The sequence below is a fragment of the Schistocerca cancellata genome, chromosome 2 (assembly GCF_023864275.1).
Source record: "Schistocerca cancellata isolate TAMUIC-IGC-003103 chromosome 2, iqSchCanc2.1, whole genome shotgun sequence".
Lineage (NCBI taxonomy): Eukaryota > Metazoa > Arthropoda > Insecta > Orthoptera > Acrididae > Schistocerca > Schistocerca cancellata.
The window spans coordinates 662,890,221-662,911,782 of record NC_064627.1 but is presented as its reverse complement, the minus strand read 5'-3'; the positions used below and the strand labels follow the sequence as shown (position 1 = coordinate 662,911,782).

General features: G+C 44.4%; 1 protein-coding gene across 1 annotated transcript in view; it reads right to left on the bottom strand.

Moving 5' to 3' along the window:
- The window catches only part of LOC126162355 (nose resistant to fluoxetine protein 6-like), a 170,557-nt gene that overhangs the window by 103,137 nt on the left and 45,858 nt on the right, over nt 1-21,562 (bottom strand). The window contains exons 2-3 of the mRNA XM_049918809.1: nt 17,048-17,209; nt 2,905-3,110 (exon numbers count right to left, since the gene is read on the bottom strand). Of these exons, the coding sequence (XP_049774766.1) occupies nt 2,905-3,110; nt 17,048-17,209 (368 nt within the window). The remainder of the gene's footprint in view (nt 1-2,904; nt 3,111-17,047; nt 17,210-21,562) is intronic.

Below are 21,562 nucleotides of genomic sequence, written 5' to 3'. Positions count from 1 at the left end.
ACATTTTATAATTTAGCCCTGTCTCATCACAGTTATATAGATCATCAGGAGTAAGATTTTTTTCTCGTATAATTTTTCTTAATTTCTCACAAAATTGTGTAACAGTTTGAGAATCAGCAGAAAGTTTTTCACCGCAAATTTCAAGCTGCCTTACGCCGTATCGCTTCTCCCACCTATCCACCCATCCTGAAGTTAAAGGAAAGTCGTCCACACCTTCCTGTAACTCTCTTCTAAAAAAACACAGCTTTTTCTTGTAGAATAGGCCCTGAAATTGGATTTACTTTTTGTCTTCGTTGAGTAAACCAATCACTGACTTCCGTTCAAATGACGAAACAGAGCACCTGTTTGACGAAAATTTCTCAATTTTGTCTCTGTTTCTACACCATCCAGCTGTCACTTCACCGACTCCATACTCAGCAGCTAGTTTTTTTTTAAAATGTTTCTCTTTTGTCTAGTCTTTTAAAAGCCTTCTGTTTCACATTCAACAACACAAATTTTCTCTTACTCCTATCACTCTTCGTAATGTGTGACTTAAAACATCAATAAGCGCACAGTTACATACGTTCAGTACAGTGTACATACATACGCTACTTTAAAATTAACTGACACAGGTGGGCTCACTACAGTACAGATATTTCTACGCAAACAACTACAGTAATACAACAATGGTCAGCCAACGTTGTAAAATGTGTACTGTAATGTTACTTAGTCATACTGCATTTTAATGACTACTGTTGCTGAGTAGGCACAAAAATACGGGTAACAATAAGGATGGTATGCATTGTACAACTGATTGTCAGGCGGTTCCAGTCAGTGAAGAGTCGAAGAAGAAAGAGCAAGTGCACTCCTCGAAACCTAACCTGTCCATCTGTAATACACTCCTGGAAATGGAAAAAAGAACACATTGACACCGGTGTGTCAGACCCACCATACTTGCTCCGGACACTGCGAGAGGGCTGTACAAGCAATGATCACACGCACGGCACAGCGGACACACCAGGAACCGCGGTGTTGGCCGTCGAATGGCGCTAGCTGCGCTGCATTTGTGCACCGCCGCCGTCAGTGTCAGCCAGTTTGCCGTGGCATACGGAGCTCCATCGCAGTCTTTAACACTGGTAGCATGCCGCGACAGCGTGGACGCGAACCGTATGTGCAGTTGACGGACTTTGAGCGAGGGCGTATAGTGGGCATGTGGGAGGCCGGGTGGACGTACCGCCGAATTGCTCAACACGTGGGGCCTGAGGTCTCCACAGTACATCGATGTTGTCGCCAGTGGTCGGCGGAAGGTGCACGTGCCCGTCGACCTGGGACCGGACCGCAGCAACGCACGGATGCACGCCAAGACCGTAGGATCCTACGCAGTGCCGTAGGGGACCGCACCGCCACTTCCCAGCAAATTAGGGACACTGTTGCTCCTGGGGTATCGGCGAGGACCATTCGCAACCGTCTCCATGAAGCTGGGCTACGGTCCCGCACACCGTTAGGCCGTCTTCCGCTCACGCCCCAACATCGTGCAGCCCGCCTCCAGTGGTGTCGCGACAGGCGTGAATGGAGGGACGAATGGAGACGTGTCGTCTTCAGCGATGAGAGTCGCTTCTGCCTTGGTGCCAATGATGGTCGTATGCGTGTTTGGCGCCGTGCAGGTGAGCGCCACAATCAGGACTGCATACGACCGAGGCACACAGGGCCAACACCCGGCATCATGGTGTGGGGAGCGATCTCCTACACTGGCCGTACACCACTGGTGATCGTCGAGGGGACACTGAATAGTGCACGGTACATCCAAACCGTCATCGAACCCATCGTTCTACCATTCCTAGACCGGCAAGGGAACTTGCTGTTCCAACAGGACAATGCACGTCCGCATGTATCCCGTGCCACCCAACGTGCTCTAGAAAGTGTAAGTCAACTACCCTGGCCAGCAAGATCTCCGGATCTGTCCCCCATTGAGCATGTTTGGGACTGGATGAAGCGTCGTCTCACGCGGTCTGCACGTCCAGCACGAACGCTGGTCCAACTGAGGCGCCAGGTGGAAATGGCATGGCAAGCCGTTCCACAGGACTACATCCAGCATCTCTACGATCGTCTCCATGGGAGAATAGCAGCCTGCATTGCTGCGAAAGGTGGATATACACTGTACTAGTGCCGACATTGTGCATGCTCTGTTGCCTGTGTCTATGTGCCTGTGGTTCTGTCAGTGTGATCATGTGATGTATCTGACCCCAGGAATGTGTCAATAAAGTTTCCCCTTCCTGGGACAATGAATTCACGGTGTTCTTATTTCAATTTCCAGGAGTGTAGAAATGCATTAGCAGTCTGTGCATTTCTGTCTTACTCTTCAGTGGGACAGTTTAACCTGTATTGTACATAGAAAGCTGAAAGGAAGTTCAAAATGTGACACATTCGAAAGTGTGTAAAACGTACATGCGGAGAACGTATGAAAACGGGTTTTTGCTCTAGTTTTATGTAAAATGTTAATTTCCTTAAGATCAGCTAGAAATACACGAAATGCTGGCGCTCGAATTACGGGGCTCTACTGTATATGTAAAAATATAAATGCCTTTAGTGAAATGTTGTTTGGGAGGTGGGGTGTCACGATCTCCATGACAGGCCTTCCACCCCTCTCCTCTCAACCCCTCCCCCTGGATCCGACATGCTTGTATTTAAAATATCTTATACTTTCTAGAATTCTCTGCTATTTTCGAGAGCCTCGATTTTCAGGCTTCTTTGTTCTCCGAAAGTTAATGCGAAATTTGGAGATTGATATATGTAAATACGCGTTTACCAAAATGTCATCTCTCCCCTCTTCTCAATCCGAGGCTTCCTGACATGAAGAAATAACCCCACCTAACGATTCTCGTGACGCACGTAATATAACAGTGTGAGACAAGTGGAGTGACTGACCTGCAGCTTGAGCCATGCAGAGCCCTCGGGGTCGAAGTTGAGGGTGTAGGGGTCTGCGGGCAGTGGCTGCGGTTCCGAGGGTTTGAAACGCACCTCGGGCAGGCAGTATTGCGCCGCCCGCACCGACACGCACTCGTCGTAGTGACCCAGCTGGTACACGGCTCCGAACAGCACTCCGGTGGGCGCCTTTACCGATGCGTCATACACTGTAATGTGATCAAGCAGAGCTGCTATAAGGTTGACTAACATTAAGTAGTATAGCGGTAGTTTATTGTTAATAGATACTGAGTATCTATGATTTCCTAGTCTATTGTTAAAGCATACCTCGACTCGTTCCACATCCCTGAAGGTCATTTATCTTGATGGGATCCATGGAACACAAATGAATGATGCCTCCAGTAAAGTTTACTTGCATTTTAGTTAACACATGCGCAAAGCCAGAATTTTTTTTCTCTAGAACACTAACAAACGAGAGGACGTACCATGAAGGAATTGTTCAAATGGGGCAGAAATCGGTAGAGGTGATGTAGATGTACAGATAAACAAATGATTACAATTTCAGAAATAACTTAAGTGGAATGAGATTTTTCACTCTGCAGCGGAGTGTGCGCTGATATGAAACTTCCTGGCAGATTAAAACTGTGTGCCGGACCGAGACTCGAACTCGGGACCTTTGCCTTTCGCGGGCAAGTGCTCTACCAACTGAGCTACCCAAGCACGACTCACGGCCCGTCTCACAGCCTTACTTCTGCCAGTACCTCGTCTCTTACCTTCCAAACTTTACAGAAGCTCTCCTGCGAACCTTGCAGAACTGGCACTCCTGAAAGAAAGGATATTGCGGAGACATGGCTTAGCCACAGCCTGGGGGATATTTCCAGAATGAGATTTTCACTCTGCAGCGGAGTGTGCACTGATATGAAACTTCCAGGCAGATTAAAACTTTCAGGAGTGCTAGTTCTGCAAGGTTCGCAGGAGAGCTTCTGTAAAGTATGGAAGGTAGGAGACGAGGTACTGGCAGAAGTAAGGCTGTGAGGATGGGGCGTGAGTCATGCTTGGGTAGCTCAGTTGGTAGAGCACTTGCCCGCGAAACGCAAAGGTCCCGAATTCGAGTCTCGGTCCGGCACACAGTTCCCTCAGAGTTACCCATTCTTCTTCTACTGTACTTCCTTCCCCCACTGCTGTCAATTGTTCCCTTATGCTCTCCCTGAAACTCTGTACAACCTCTGGTTCTTTCAGTTTATCCAGGTCCCATCTCCTTAAATTCCCACCTTTCTGCAGTTTCTTCAATTTTAATCTGCAGTTCATAACCAATAGATTGTGGTCAGAGTCCACATCTGCCCCTGGAAATGTCTTACAATTGAAAACCTGGTTCCTAAATCTCTGATTTACCATTATATAATCTATCTGATACCTTTTAGTATCTCCGGGATTCTTCCATGTATACAATCTTCTTTTATGATTCTTGAACCAAGTGTTAGCTATGATTAAGTTATGCTCTGTGCAAAATTCTACCAGACGGCTTCCTCTTTCATTTCTTACCCCCAATCCATATTCACCTACTATGTTTCCTTCTCTCCCTTTTCATACACTCGAATTCCAGTCACCCATGACTATTAAATTTTCGTCTCCCTTCACTATCTGAACAATTTCTTTTATCTCATCATACATTTCATCAATTTCTTCATCCTCTGCAGAGCTAGTTGGCATATAAACTTGTACTACTGTAGTAGGCGTGGGCTTCGTGTCTATCTTGGCCACAATAATGCGTTCACTATGCTGTTTGTAGTAGCTTACCCGGACGCCTATTTTTTTATTCATTATTAAACCTACTCCTGCATTACCTCTATTTGATTTTGTATTTATAACCCTGTATTCACCTTTTCCTCCTGCCACCGAACTTCACTAATTCCCACTATATCTAACTTTAACCTATCCATTTCCCTTTTTAAATTTTCTAACCTACCTGCTCGATTAAGGGATCTGACATTCCACGCTCCGATCCGTAGAACGCCAGTTTTCTTTCTCCTGATAAATGAGCAACACGATAAAATAAGAGAAATCAGGGCTCGCACAGGAAAATTTAAGTGCTCGTTTTTCCCGCGTGCTGTTCGTGAGTGGAACTCTAGAGAGACAACTTGAAGGTGGTTCGTTGAACTCTCTGCCAGGCACTTTATTGTAAACAGCGAGCAGAGTCAAAAATCACGTAGATGTAGATGAAGCTGTATCTATATTTGGAGACCACGTCCGCTCCTACATGCAGTTTGATGTTCTTCTGCACGACGGCATCTAGCGACAGCATAGTACAGCGTGTCACACAGCTCGCGGTGTTCGTGCGTGGTCTGAAGAACGCCAGGATGAGTTCAGCGCACTCCAGTCGTTACCAGACTCCACGGATTTAAACCCGATCGGGAATCTGCGGCACCACGTGGATCGGGCTGTTCGCGCCATGGATCAAATGGCTCTGAGCACTATGGGACTTAACATCTGAGGTCAACAGACCCCTAGACTTAGAAGTACTTAAACCTAACTAACCTAAGGACATCACACACATCCATGCCCGAGGCAGGATTCGAACCTGCGACCGTAGCATCAGTACGGTTCCCGTCTGAAGCGCCTAGAACCGCTCGGCCACAGCGGCCGGCGCGCCATGGATCCTCAACCGAGAAACCTAGCGCAGCTGGCCACAACACTGGAGTCACCATAGCTCCACATCTCTGTCGGTGCCTTCCACATACCCATTCACTCACGTCGCGCACTTCTCGCAACAGTCCGCGCAGCAAAAGGTGGTCATTCAGGCTTTTGACAGGTAGTCACAGTAATGTGACTGGACATCCTATAAGAGACCTGTTTCCCTATTTTCTCAAATTTTTGGAGCTTTTAGTCTCAAAAGATTGCTCCACATGTACGTGGCTTCCACTCTCGTTTCATGTCGTACGGTACTTATTTTTAAATTACATGCGGTTTACACACCGGTTAAGCCACTGAAGCTGACTTCGAAACGCTGTACAACCAAACAGATTTAGATTTCCTGTTGCTCTCCTAAACTATTTAAATAGAAAGCTGGGGTAGTTCTTTCCACAAGGCCCCGTTCGATTCCTTTTCCTGTCATGCATGCCGAGCTAAGATTCTGTCTCCAGAGACTCTATGTCTGACTCCGTTCCTCTCTTCAAAACCGTTTAATGCATCAAACATCGGATATATTGGCATCAGATGAACTGTTACTTACATATAAATGCTCTAAGTTTTTGTGCAGACTTTTAGCTATCATTTTAGTTCCGGTAGCAACCAGTGTTTTCAAGGTTAGTGGTCTGCTGCGACTGTCAGCTAACTAACCTTGAGCAGTGAAGCCCAATGGAGTCAGCAAACGTCATTCAGTCTGAAAATAAACATCTAAAATTGCCCAGAACGTAACGGTTCGTGTGTTCTCCAGCTGCCAGTGAGCAACCGTGATCTCTCCCTGGTCGTGAAGATTAGCCGCTTGTCTGTTGCGGCGATATATCCTGTACGTATAAGCCGATGCAAGTGTCGCATACGGGAACTGACAACCCAACAGTGCAGGGTTGACCACGTCTATGTGTCCCTTCTCCCTTGAAATGGTTCAAATGGCTCTGAGCACTATGGGACGCAACATCTTAGGTCATAAGTCCCCTAGAACTTAGAACTACTTAAACCTAACTAAGCTAAGGACATCACACACACCCATGCCCGAGGCAGGATTCGAACCTGCGACCGTAGCAGTCCCGCGGTTCCGGAATGCAGCGCCAGAACCGCTAGACCACCGCGGCCGGCCCCTTCTCCCTTCTCTGGCCCAAGGCCGACAGCGCTCGGTGTCCGTTCCCGCTCAAATTACGCAGCTCATCTGGGGCGCTATCACATCCAGTAACGAACCACAAGCTGATAATGGCTGATTGGTTGTTCTGACCCTATATCCACGGTGCCTTATCCTCTGAATCCCTTGCAGGTGTCCATTTCTCTTCCATTGCATTATTTTTATGAAGTAGTTATAAGGACAATAATGATGATGTTTGGTTTGTGGGGCGCTCAACTGCGCGGTTATCAGCGCCAGTACAAATTCCCAACCTTTGCTCAGTCCAATCTTGCCACTTCCATGACTGAGGATGAAATGATGAGGACAGCACACAAACCAGACATCTCGAGGCAGGTGAAAATCCCTGACCCCGCCGCCAATCGAACCCGGGATCCCGTGCTCGGGAAGCAAGAACGCAACCGCGAAACCACGGTCCGCGTTTTTTGAGACCAACGACGTCATTTATTATTATTATTAATTGAATTAGAAGCGTCAGATACATCGAAACACATATTTCACAAATAATCAAAAAACTATAAGTGACGACACACGCACGCACTGTGCAGTTTTAGTTCTGAAAAAGACCACGTTCCCTCTACTGGGATGGACTGGTATCAGCTCTGCCCAGAAACGCTGCACGGGCCATCGAGGCCAGGAGTACATTCGTGAACCGTCCGTGCTGCAACGTAACCAAAAGGTCTTGGAAAGTCAAGGAAATTCCAAATGTGCAGAAATTCGTTGCATCTAGCAAGACGAGTCCGAAATCGATTCAGGGATTTCCAGCACGTCCAAATATTTTTTATATCATGTTGCGAGCTCCACTAAAGTTCGGACCCAGTGGTGAGCCTTGGATGTTATCTACTTCTGCAGCAGAGAGATGGATTTTTTCTAGAAGTTTACAGTAGTGCTAAGAAAACTATTCCTGAACCTTAATGGTGCGTGCTACGAAGCAGATGTAGTTGGGAAAAAGGGTGTTTAGCTCTCCCTTTGTAGCCTGCCGCTTTCTAATTGTTGGAGGTGAGATGCCAGATAAAAAAGTGTGAAGCTTTCATTTCCGAAGATAGTCGACTTTATTAATTCGTGTTAATTTACACTAAACTAGGAATGAAAAACACATATTGATAAAGCTTTAGTTTTAACAACTGGTGGTTTAGTTCCCCAAGTTGTGGTGGTTAATTTACAAAGTATGCTCTGAGAGGAAAAAAAAAGATGCACCACGAAGGAATTGTTCGAATGTGTTTAGATATTATGTACTCGTTCAGACAAACAAATGATTAGAATTTCAGATGATTTAGCAGTTATTCGGCTTGGCACTGACTGACAGAGTTGTTGGATGACTGCCTGAGGAACACAGTACCAAATTCCGTCCAATTGGCTGATTAGATCGTCAAAAGCCCGAGCTGGTTGGAGGGCTCTGCCCGTAATACTCCAAACGTTCTCAAATGGGGAGAGGTCCGGCGACCTTGCTGCCCAAGGTAGGATTTGGAAAGCGCTGCGACAAGCAGTAGAAACACTTACCATGTGCAGCCGAGCATTATCTTTCTTAAAATAAACCCAGGATTGGTTGGTGTGAAGGGTGACAAAAGGGGTCGTAGAATATCGTTGACGTACCGCTGTGATGTAGGAGTGACAACCAAAGAGGCCCTCCCACACCATCACTCCTGGCTGTCGGGCCGCATGGTGAGCGACATTCGTGATGGTATCCCACTGCTGCCAGGGGCGACTCCAGTCACGTCTTTGCTGCTCATAGGAGCTAAGTTCGAAGCGGGACTAAAGACAATTCTACCCCAGTCAGTGAGATCCCAGGTCTCCAGCCAGCTCGAGATGTTGAAGAACTAAGGCGCCAATTGGACAGAATTTGGCACAACATCCCTCAGGAGGTCATCCAACTGTTCTGTCAATTAGTGGCAAACCGAATAACTTTCTACATAAGGGCCAAATGTGAACCAACTTGCTCAATTTATGAAGCTCTTTCCCTTGAATAAATCGCCAAACCTTTCTAAAATTGTAACCATTCGTTTGTCTGTACATCATATGTAACGATTTCCATCCCATTCGGGTAATTCTATCGTAGGGCGTCGTTTAGTTTTTGTCGTAGAATGTACTTTACTTCTATCACTGATCTTCAGCTTTCTGATGGAATTATGTTTCTGGGAAGACAGAAGACAGAGCTCGGTCTGGGGCAACTCCCGAGTAAATGCGACTGGCAGAGCTCCAATACCGTACCTCGCAGCGAGACCGTCAACACCCTTAAGATCTGCGCGTTGCAAAACAAAAATCAAAAGTGCAGACCTTCTTGTCAGCAGGATACGTTTTCAGTTAACATACTGTAAAGTATTGATTAAATCTTTCAAGTCATTACGTAAGCTAGTGTTTCATCTCCTAAAATGATCTTCATTGTGTGGCTATGGCGCTTTCACTTGCGTTGACAAGACTAGTCGCATATTAAGAGATAGACTGGTGGATGGTAGAGATTCTGGCTAAAGTACTGGTGAAGGTGGTTTGCCGTTGTTTTCCCCCTGTTGTTATGCACGACCAGCTGTGTATTTTCTTGATATGGGGCAGAGTAGTATATTGAATAGTTAAACACAAATGCGTAACTCTGTTGATTTACTGCTGTAGTCGCTAAATGACCAAGGGCTGGCATTTGATTGTATACTGGGCTAGTTTATGATGACTTCATTCTCAGTGTTTGAACTGAGATAACAGCAATAGTGATTATGTTCCTTGTTTTCCTTTAGTTGGTTGCTGACATGTATGTTAGGCTTTTAGAATTATTTTTTGAAGGGAAGTGTCTGTGAACCAAACATTCAAACATTTTTTATGTTTAACACCGATCACACGCTCGTACAGAATGCTTCTCAAGGTCACTGTTTGTTTGAATAATGTCTTGAAGTATTTACCACTCAGTATTTTTGTTGGCCACCACGTCTCTCAAAATCATAATCCGACAACCAAGAAGACCTGTAAAATGACAATCTAACTACCCGTGATTATTTTTTAATTTAATTTTGTGTGAAATCTTATGGGACTTAACAGCTATGGTCATCAGTCCCTAAGCTTACACACTACTTAACCTCAATTATCCTAAGGACAAACACACACATCCATGCCCGAGGGAGGACTCGAACCTCCGCCGGGACCAGCCGCACAGTCCACGACTGCAGCGCCCTAAACCGCTCGGCTAATCACGCGCGGCCCCATGATTATTGCCGACCCATTCTTTTGAATGAGAACTGGTATGTATACCTCCTTGCAGATCACCGACTACAATTTCATTCATTGCCTAGAGACATCGAGTTGTGAGTCGAGCCGTAACTGACGCGCGAGATGTTGTATGGTATCAGACAGTGCTAAGCCACCAATTCTTCTATCCTGCCGGCAAAATTCTGTCGTGAAAATTTCTTTCATCACATGGATCCGTACATGCGACTTCACAGTCCGGCAACGCTGCACTAACGTGTATTAATAAACAAGACTGCCACATTGTATTTAAAGAAAAATGTTGATAGAAAACATGTATAAACTCGTACTAAGTCAACTTCATCAACAATACCGCAACGTTTTGGTTACAAAACAGGAGCAGTCTTCCTGTCCTCGCGCAAGTTCACATAGTAATGTGAAGTTTGCATCATCAGCTCATGGAGGAAGAGTATCGCCCACTATTCTATTCCGCTGTCTTCAGTGTAGTACCTGAAGGCAGCAGGAGGCTAGGAGTTGTCAGCCTATTATGGTTGTTTACAAGCGTTACCGGGCTGCTGGCTGCTGCTGTCTGGCGTAGCTGATCAGTCATCTAGAGAGCGCCTTCGGCGTGGCTCCTTGCCCTTGATATGCAACCGGGCGCTCGTTGCAGTGTCTGTTGCGTCACATTCACGTCCGCGTAGGTACGTAAGCACTCCGAGCCGACAGTGTGACGGTCATCCGCCAAGAAAAGTTTGTAAACAAGCGTGGTTACGTCACAAGTCTTGAGAATTGTCCTGGTGATATGGAATCCCCTTATCCGAGTACTCTTTCAATTCTGAACTACCAAAAATACCCAGCTGAAGTCAAGCGCAGGCTGAGGACAAACCTATATTTTATTCAGTATACTAATATAGTTTGTCCTTCAAGGGCTGCAGCTGCAGTTTTTGATCAATATGGGTTGAAAGCCTTTTCAAAATCTGGGAATCCAAGACAAGGTAGAAGTTCTTTCTCATTGCTCATTTCTATAGTAACAGTATAGTAACCTTTCCTGAATGGCTTTACACACCTTATCTTACACTACTTCCGGAAAGTCCTTTCTTCATTGCTCATTGCCTGTGTAGTTGATTAATGTTTTGAAGTATTCAAGCTTTTAAGGAAATGCTTTCAAGAAAAAATTCTACAATTCACTGACTGTTGTCAATGAACAATTGCAATGTCAACTGATGAAATTTGGTGGTTACCTAGTATAAATTTCGGTCTTGTTTTCTTCGCACTCTTGTTGTTTTCAGTAGTTTCTCTTATCAGATTTTCACTGTATCCATTCACATGCTATCGAAAACAGTCCCGGAGACTTTTGTTTAATTCAGCACATGGTAATATATTCCAACTTCCGTTTATTTGAAACTCGCACCTTCTCTTTAGCAACTGCCTAGTTCGAGAGCGTCATTTCTTTTCATCTCTTGGCACTTGCAACATCTGATGTTTACGTAACTATCTACCTTATATAATTACCCCTTTCTTCTATGTCTACATAACCTTCCTCTTATAAGGGGCTGAACTTCTTTCTCAATTTAATGTCATGTATCTCCCTTGCCTTCAGTAGGTTCTCATCCATCACTTTGTTCGTATTTATTCTGTTCTTATGAGTTAGTGATGAAGTGTTGCCTGCTGGTGCTCGTCTCGACCGACGTTTGCTGCTTTTTCTGACATTTCGGCAGCACGAGTGGCTAACACTGTCGGAGAGACGAGTGTAGTATTTCCATCCAAATGCAAGGATACACGAGTACACAGAAAATTGGAAAATGTAGAGTGCTGAAGCAGTATTGTATTTCTTCTTACGGTAGAACACAATTGAAATTAGAGCCCAATCAGATGATGACTAGATCGAAAAAGTTTACATTTACAATACGTTTGCACTAACCAGGACAAAATTTGATACTGAAATCTGCGGCGACTAGTAAACACACACTCGCAGTCATCTCGCAAAAGACTCCTTTACGGACTCGTGTTTATTAGCTAGTTTCTGCTTTTATTATCGCATACTTTCATGCGAGTTAGCCGGCCGGAGTGGCCGTGCGGTTCTAGGCGCTACAGTCTGGAACCGAGCGACCGCTACGGTCGCAGGTTCGAATCCTGCCTCGGGCATGGATGTGTATGATGTCCTTAGGTTAGTTAGGTTTAATTAGTTCTAAGTTCTAGGCGACTGATGACCTCAGAAGTTAAGTCGCATAGTGCTCAGAGCCATACTTTCATGCGAGTTAGTTTTTCCTATTAACAACGAAACACCCTGTATAGGGACCATATACATATTGAGACGATTAACATGACTGTAGTGTATTATGTATTTATATAAGCCTGCTGTAAAAAGATAGTGAAAACTGAAACGTGACATATAAAAAACTGTAGAAATGTGCGACAAACCACCGACAGATGCACTACCATTGCAGCAGCCAGAGAACGCATACAGGAGCACAGGCTTTGCAATTAATGAAGGTGCTGGGAACTTGACAACAATGTAGTTAGTGGTAGTCTTAGTAACTTAAATAGGATTTAACTGTTTTATATTCCGTGGTGCTTGAAGGTGAGCACCAGTGGCTCGAAACGTGTCGCAAATAAATTCATGTTACAAAATTAATAATCCACAAACATTGTAACTGGGTGCAATATACAGGGGGTTAGGGGTAAAAGTGCAGATACTGTTATGATTGGTACCTTGATATGCACCAACGTCACTGTGTTTGTTGTTTTTTCTCTACGTATAACAATCTCCACGCAAACTCGTCACATAATCTACTACCTGATGTTTTCTGCACAGTCGTAGCTGCACCACCAAGTGGACTATACCTGTCAGTATAGACTAACTGTTTTGCGTCCACGCATCCTCACTGTAACACCCGACATGCTGCCCAGGGGAAAACAAGCATTAATGGCTTGCTCTGCCACATACACTTATAGGTAGGTACTAACCAACTTAAAAACATACTACTCCTAATAGTTATAATTACCTGCAAAAAAAGTAAATACTGATGAAATTTTGTTCAGTACAGTGTCCTCATTGACCAATAAAAATATCAACGTTTATACTCATAACACCCTATTTCCACACAAGCTTCCATTAACTCAACTAACTCTTTTAAAGTTTATCGGTCTTACATGATGGTGAACGGTAAGATCGATACAACAGTACACCAATAGTACGAGACTCTCTGGCTCCTCTGATTTCAAAGATGCCAAAAAATGAGTTAACAGACAACGGGGTATAGACGTAGATGTGGATATACAGCTAGCATGTCTTGAGTTACAGCTTCCACAGCTGCTGTTATGCGATGTCTCAGATCATTCATTGTTGTTGGTAACGGAGGTACATAAACAGTCTTTTATAAACCCCCATAAGAAATAGTCACGTACAGTCAGCTCCGGTGACCTTGGAGGCCAGTAGTGTAAGGCTGAATCATTTCATCCAGTGCGACAGATGCATCGTTTAGTAATCCTTTGATTTAAAAATTCCCGCACTTCCAGATGCCAGTGTGGCGGTGACCCATCCTGTTTGTAAATGAAGTCCCCAGAATTAGTCTCGAACTGTGGGAAAATAAAGTTCTCAAGTATATGGAGATGTGTGCTTCCTGTAACACTATTCTCGGCAAAGAAAAATGGACTATACACCTTTTCCCGTGAAACTGCGCAAAACACATTAAATTTTGGAGAGACCTTCTCATGTTGTTCAACTTCATGTAGTTGTTCCGAACCCCATATTCTCACATATAAATGGAATGTTGTCTCGTCACTAAACACTAAACGTGGAAGACAACTGTCATCTTCCATCTTGCCAAGAACGAAATTATAGAACTCCACACGTTGTTGTTTGTCACCTTCACAAAGAGCTTGCAGCAGCTGAATTTTGTATGGGTTCACGTGTAAACGCCGACGCAGCCCACGCCAGATGGATATCGGGGGTATGTTGAGTTATCGAGCTGCACGGCGAACGGATTTCTGCGGACTCCTTATGAAACTGTGAACTCTGGCGGATGCGTTCGACGTCCGGTCAGACACTCGGTGACGGCTCGGCGAGTTGCCTGTACACAAAAAACTTGTTTCTCGGAATTATTCATGCCATCGTCTAATGCTCTACGCTGTAGGAGGATCCACACCATACCTAATACGAAAGTCGCGGTGAACAGTTATTACTGACCCGCACTGCGCAAAACGTAGAACAGAAAACGCTTTCTGTTATCCCTGCATCATTTTTACCAGAACTGAAGTTGGCGCACACTGCTGCTACCTGGAGGAACCATGTAAAACACGTTGAGTCTGCTCTAGTACGTTGTTCACGCAATTATCTCAAATAACATAATAGTTATAATTCTTCTAAAAATCGGATGATTCTGTTTGATACACCCTATATTCTATAGGATGAGCAGAACCAAAAGAATGTTGTGCAACGGCAAGCAGATTTGCTCGTCTGTTGTAAGCGTGTGTACGCTTATACTCTACATATCGGCCATCTACAGCCCTGAGTAAAATATGACTTACCACGAGTTCATAGTATACGGAAGACAGCCACCTCATGTAAACACAGATCTTCCTTTACAGAACTTAAACAGGCCCTAATCTTCGATGGTAGTCGGAAAACAAACTCTACGTTTTCACAGAACACGACAAATCCTGTTGGATATGCAACCTGCGTAAGGCAAAAAGGCCGTAGACTTAGGTGGCATCTCGTTGTTGTCATGATTCACCCGTTTCACTACCGGTCGATAGCGCAAAGCTTTTTGTGTCTGATTTGTCCATCACTAAACGTTTCTGGCGGAAGGTGATTTCGAGGTGGACTAACTTTGCTGACAAACGTTCATCGTCTTAGATGGCGTGCCCTACGAACCAAGGTACGTAAAGTTGGATGGTGACAAGAATTAGCCTGAAGGTTCAAATCAGTGTGAGTTGGTTTCGTATAAACAGCATGTTCCAACGTGCCGTTAACTTCCTCCTGACGAACACATCAAAGAAGGTAAGGCAGTTATCCTTTTCCACCTCCATAATGAAGCGAATATTCAGTTGGATCAGATCAGATGTTCCGAAAAGCTGCTCAAATTCTCATTCCAAAGAGACCATACGACTAGAGTAGTGTCTACAGATCTAAAAAAAAGCATGCAGGTTTCAATGCTGCCAGCTTCAGGGCACGTTCCTCGAAATCTTCCATCGCGGATTGGCAATAATGGATGACAAAGCATTTCCCATCGCAACTCCACATGTCTGCTCATAGAACTGGTCATTGAATAAAAAGTAGTTGGTAGTCAACACACAATGAAATACGTTAGTTAAGTCAGCACCATCCCTAACCTCAGTTAACAGTAACGAATCAGACAGAGGAACGCAAATAAAGAGAGAGACCAGATCAGAACTTGTTAAAGTATTAGAGTCTTTCAAATGCGGTCCTCTAATCTTCGTAATAAATCCTCCGAGTTCTTCACGAAAAAACCGAACTACTGGAGACTCCAGCAAAAAGGCACTAAGCTACAAAATATGTCGGAACGTCAGTGTTAAGTATCTCCAGAAGGCCACATATTCTAGGTGGAACAGCACAAGATGAGTAAGACTTTAAAGTCTCTTGCGACATGGAACTTCCCTTCAGGAGGTTTTACTCTTTCTCTCAACACATTACGTCATTATTGAGTCCGCGCTACACTGGATCAGATAGGAAACACAACATCTTTTGAACGCAATCCTGTTTGCCCGACACAACAGTAGCACTGCCCTCGTCTGCTTGATGAAAGCAAACAAGCCCATTCCGCTGTTGTAATACACTCTACAGGGAAAAAAAGAAAAAAAAAGACACATGACGAAGGAATTGTACGAATTGGAAGATCTATTCAAGAGAAAGACCTTCACAAATTGAGCAAATCAATAACGAGTTTATGCAAGCAATTACTCGGCTTGGCCTTGATTGATAGAATTTTTGGATGTGCTGTGTCGTGTCGGAGTTTGTTCAACTGGATCGTTGTTAGATCGTCAGAATCACGAAATGGTTCGAGATCTCTGCCTATAATGCTTCAAACTTTCGCAATTGGGAACAGATTCGGCGACCTTGCTGGCCAAGACCTGTTTGGTAAGCACATATAGAAGCAGTAGAAATTCGGTCGTGTGCGGGTGGGCATTATCTTGCTGAAATGCAAGTCCAGGGCGTGACAGAGGTGCAACCTTTTCCGCAAATTGCTGCAGATTTCAATGGTGGGCCATCAACAAGTGTCAGCGTGCGAACCATTCAATGAAACATCTTCGATATGGGCTTATGGAGCCGAAGGCCCACTCGTGAACCCTTGACGACGGCATGAGACAAAGCCTGGGCCCGTCAACACCGACACTAGACTGATGATGCCTGGAAAGATGTTGCCTGGTCAGACGTGTCTGGTTTCAAATTGTATCGAGCGGATGGACGTGTACAGGTATGGAGACAACCTCATGAATCCATGGACCCTTCATGTCAGCAGGGGACTGTTCAAGCTTATGGAGGCCCTGATAAGCCAAGATACGACTATGACAGGCGACACGTACGTAAGCATCCTGTCTGGTCAGCTACATCCATTCATGTCTATTGTGCATTCCGACGGACTTGGGCAGTTCTAGCAGGACAATGCGACACCCACCACGTCCAGAATTGCTATAGAGCGCTTCCAGGAACACACATCTGAGTTTAAACACTTCCGCTGGCCACCAAACTCCCCAGATTCTGGGACACCTCGCAACGTGCTGATCAGGAGAGTACTCTTACGGATTTATGGACTGCCCTGCAGGATTCATGGTGTGTTCCCTCCAGTGCTACTTCAGACGTTAGTCGAGTCCATGCAACGTTGTGTTGCGGCTGTTCTGCGTGCTCGCTGGTGCCCTACACGATATTATGCAGGTGTATCAGTTTCTTTGGTTCCCCGTGTATATGAATATGTATTTTTGAGTCTGTTTATATACGTGTGTCCTGGACATTAAGGCAAGGTAGTTCGATATCTCCTCAAAAGCTGAGTCTATGTGCTGAGAGCCAAGATGGGGTTGTCAGTGACGTCTGTGAAGTCTGTATGAGTAGTGCGAGTTGTAGCAGTGCGAGCTGCAGCAGCTGAGAGCGTCGTTAGCAGCAGTAGCGGGTCTGGCCAAACACGGAGTACTCACTCTGCACGGCCCAGAGGGTGAAGTTGCGCAGCGCGTCCAGGTAGCGGCTGTAGTCCCTTCCGCAAGCAGAGCCCGCGTGCAGCTGCGCCGCCGCCGCCGCCACGGCGAGCGGAAGGTCAGGCAGCGTGCGGGTTGCATACCGTCCAGGCTCCGAGACGTTAACTGCAAAGAGCGACACATTTGCATGACACCGCCGCTGGTGCACATAAACGTTCCCGAGCATCGGAATATTGACAAAGGCACCGAAAAATACGAAAAGGGTAGAATTATGACATTCTTAGCTTCACCGTTAAAATTGGAATCTCTAAAAATCATTAAACAAACATACGCTAAGGAATTGACATATTATTTTATTCATAGCTGTTACTTTTCATCAGATATGTTACAAATATTTTAGAATAGAATTCAGTCTTCAATTCTAAATATATCTATCATGGTACTATGCTCCCGTGAAGAAGACACTAACACCTACGAAACTAATACTAAGTAAGTTTCTGTAATATACTTCTTATACTTAACATAAACATATGGCCGAGGTCTAAAGATTCATAATATCGATAATTTTTTAGAGTTATGAAGATGACAAATTAATTAGTCGAAACCTTAGACCTCGGCCATATGTTTATGTTAAGTATAAGAATTATATTACTGAAACTTACTTAGTATTTGTTTAGTAGGTGTCAGTGTCTTCTTCACGGGAGCATAGTACCATGATACGTCAAAAAATTTACGTATTGTATGTGATTATTGTAAACACAAATTGAGAGACTGATAATTTACAGTAACTGAACCACGATCTATGCACATGTCAAGCTGTTGTACAAGTGGCTAGGAACGTGCATGCAGTAGGAAGAACATGGCACATAGTTCTAATGTACAGGGTGATTCTTATTAACGTTTAAAAACCATCAGAGCAACGTAGATGACGCTGATGTAACTAATTTAATAAAAGACACATGTATGGAAATACTCCACAAGTGGAATGGCTCTGAGCACTATGGGACTTAACATCTATGGTCATCAGTCCCCTAGAACGTAGAGCTACTTAAAGCTAACTAACCTAAGGACATCACACAACACCCAGTCATCACAAGGCAGAGAAAATACCTGACCCCGCCGGGAATCGAACCCGGAAACCCACAAGTGGATAACAAATGTTAAACATGTGACGTCACCAGATGACGTACCATGCTGCACGGGCAGTGGTTGGGTTTGTCGATCCTACTCTCGTCGGTACGGGGCACTGTTACGAACCGCTCCGCTAGATTTTCTGTTTTAGTGTCGTTTGAAGGAGCTAGTACACAGCACCCCAGTAGAGTCCACAATGGACATCATGACTTACACAGCCGTTGCCGCTGCGGTGATCCAAAATACGGAGGATATTTTCGAGCGCGTGCTTGAATGTATGATTGAGTGATGCATTATTTTCAAGCAAAAGGTGCAAATTTTGAAAACATTTTGTAAACGTGATCCGTTGTATAAGCAGAAGTTACAGAATTATTTCCTCACCGTAACCAAGCAAAAACTGTTCATATTCTGTATTTGTTCCCTTTTTTCCCTTGTTATTCTGTTCACCGACAATATTTGATAAAGAAAACGTAGGTCATTTACAGCTAGCGAAGCGATTCGGAAGCTTATAAACGTTTACTTGTGACGTAATACAACAGGTTTTTGTTGTACAGTACTTTCCAATAAGCCAGGGGGGACTGCGAGACCGGTAAAGAAAATAATAAATTTTACCTCAATGTAAACACATGAAACTGTCTAAGACAGTGCAAAAAATATTGCCTGGCAGACGAACCCTGAGCCCCAGGATGTAAAGTCGCTCATGTAGGCTCGGAGCCACACCGACGTGAGTACTTGACTTGGGTTGGGATGACCAGGTGCCACAGGCCGATAGGCTCAACCGCTGCACGTGCGGCGACGTACGTCACCTGGCGGCCTCGCATGCTCAACATCTGTCATTCACTTTTCGGATGTGTCCCGACATTTGCAGCCCCATGTGCCTTATACTGAATTACACGTCTCAGTGTCTTCTACGTCGCTTCGGAGGTTTTTAAATGTTAATAAGAATCAACCTGTGTAAAAGGAATGGGCTGATTTCCACTTTTTATAAGAAATGCTATGCAATCAAAATAGTGGCTATTTTTAGTGCAAATTGTTAACTCAATAAACGTTTTGAATTTAGGTGGGAATGCTTGTATACTTCACGTTATTCTAAACGTTTCATTTTGCAGCCCTTGTCAATTACATGCAAAAATTATTATAGTAAGAGAGGATAGATGAGGAAGAATGTCTATCGCGATTTTGAGATGTTCTGCGAAAGCTGACTTATATGAATTCTCGCCGTCTTTGTTGAGCAAGTCCTCACGAAAGCGGGTCTTAAATGCCCCTCTGTCTGTCCTACATATAACATGTGAAAACTAGCCCATTCCTTCTATATACTAGAACTGTGTGGCATGTTTTTTCTAATGTATTATATATAACTTCCTTATATGCCTTAGTTATACTCTTTATACGCTATTATATAAGTTTCTTGCTGCTGGTACAACAGCTTGATATGTGCATAGATATGATTCAGTTACTGTAAATTATCGATACATTAATCCATGTTTACATTAATCACACACTATATATATATATATTGGACATACCATGCTATTATGCTTCTTTGAAGAAGATACTGACATCTACCAGACCAATACTACGTAAATCTCTGTAATACACTGCTTGTAATTCACATGAATGTAAGCCAAGGTCTAAGCATTTATAATATTCTTGATTTTGTAGGTTTGTGAAAATGGCAAATCAATTTGTCCAAACCGGTAAAGCTAAATAAAATATATTTGCAACTGACGAGTGAATGTTATTCTGGAGTTGACGTATATTTATGTTTTTGAAACTTTAACTTACCACTGGCATACCACTTGTAAAACATACAAATACCAATAAAGGTCTGAAAAATATCTGCTACAATTCAAGTAAATGCTCTTTTTAATATATATACGAAATACAAATAAACACTTGCTAATTCGCTGATGTGCAGTTAATTGAAGTATGTATGACGACGAAAATAAACTGCAAATCCCTGTTCACAAACTGAGCTTACTGTGTCAAGAATGTTATATGCAGATCTCTATTGATAAGACAAAAGTAGAGGAGTCCAACGTATACGATAAAATATGTTGCTTATGGCAGGATAATAGAAGTAGTAGAAACATATATAATTTGGAAATAAAAAAAGTTACCTAGATGTTCAAGAGATAGAAAGTTTGCAAAAGGCCAATATATGTGTGCCGCTGTAAACAGAATTTTAACGAATAAAGTGAGGAAAGGAACTAAAATTAAATTTAATAAAAGTATGGCAGTTCCTCTACTTCTTTACGGCAGTGAGATCTAGAGATTTACCAAATGACAGAGAGGAAGATTGAATCATATGAATGTACACTGATGAACAAGAACATCGTGGCCACCGACTTACTATTGATACAAACCTTCACAGACGATAGCAGCGTTACCTGACGAGGAATGACTGCTAGTGAGACACATGCACGGTACATTTAGTACGTAGAATGGAGAAGGCGTGCTATCTATCTGAGTCTGACCGAGAACAGATTGCAATGGCCCGGACGCTTGGCACGAGCATTGCGGAAACTGCGCGATTTGTCGGGTGTTAGAAGAGTGCTGTGGCAAGTGCCTTCAACACTTGGCGAAACCACAGTGAAACGAAGTCCAGACGCCGTGGGGCTGGGCGTCCACCCTTCATTACCGATGTCGGACATCGTAGGCTGGGCAGGCTGGTAAACTGTGGCAGAACTAACATCAGACTTCAAAGCTGGGCAGAGTGCAATTGTGTCTCAACACACAGTGCACCGAATATTCCTAACGAAGGGGATCCGCAGCCGACGACCCATGCGTATGACAATGTTAACACCATGACATCGGCAATACGGCTGAATTTGGCACGTGACCTTCGGCACTGGACGTTCACGCAGTGGCAGAGCGGTGCATGATCTAATGAATCCCGATACCTTCTTCATCATGCCGATGGGAAAGCGCACCGCTCCTTGACACGTGTATTGCGGCCCCATTATGCTCTAGGGAACATTCACATGGGCGTCCATGGGTCCAGTGGAGCTCGTGCGAGGCACCATGATGGCCAAGGAGTATCGTACACTGGTTGCAGACGACGTACACTCCTTCATGTCGATCATATTTCCCGACGGCAGTGGCAGTTTTCAACAAGTTAATGCGCCATGCCACAAGACCAGGAGTGTGATGGAGTGGTTCGAAGAACACAGGGCGAGTTCCAGTTGCTGTGTTGGCTCTCCACCTCGCCAGATCTGAACCCGATCGAACACATCTGTGATGTGATTGAACATGAGGTCAGAGCTCATCGTCCGCCTCCCCGGAATTCACGGGAATTAGGTGGCTTGTGTGTGCAGATGTTGTGCCAGCTCCCTCCAGTGACCTACCAAGACCTCAGAGCTTCCACGCCACGACTCGTCGCCACTG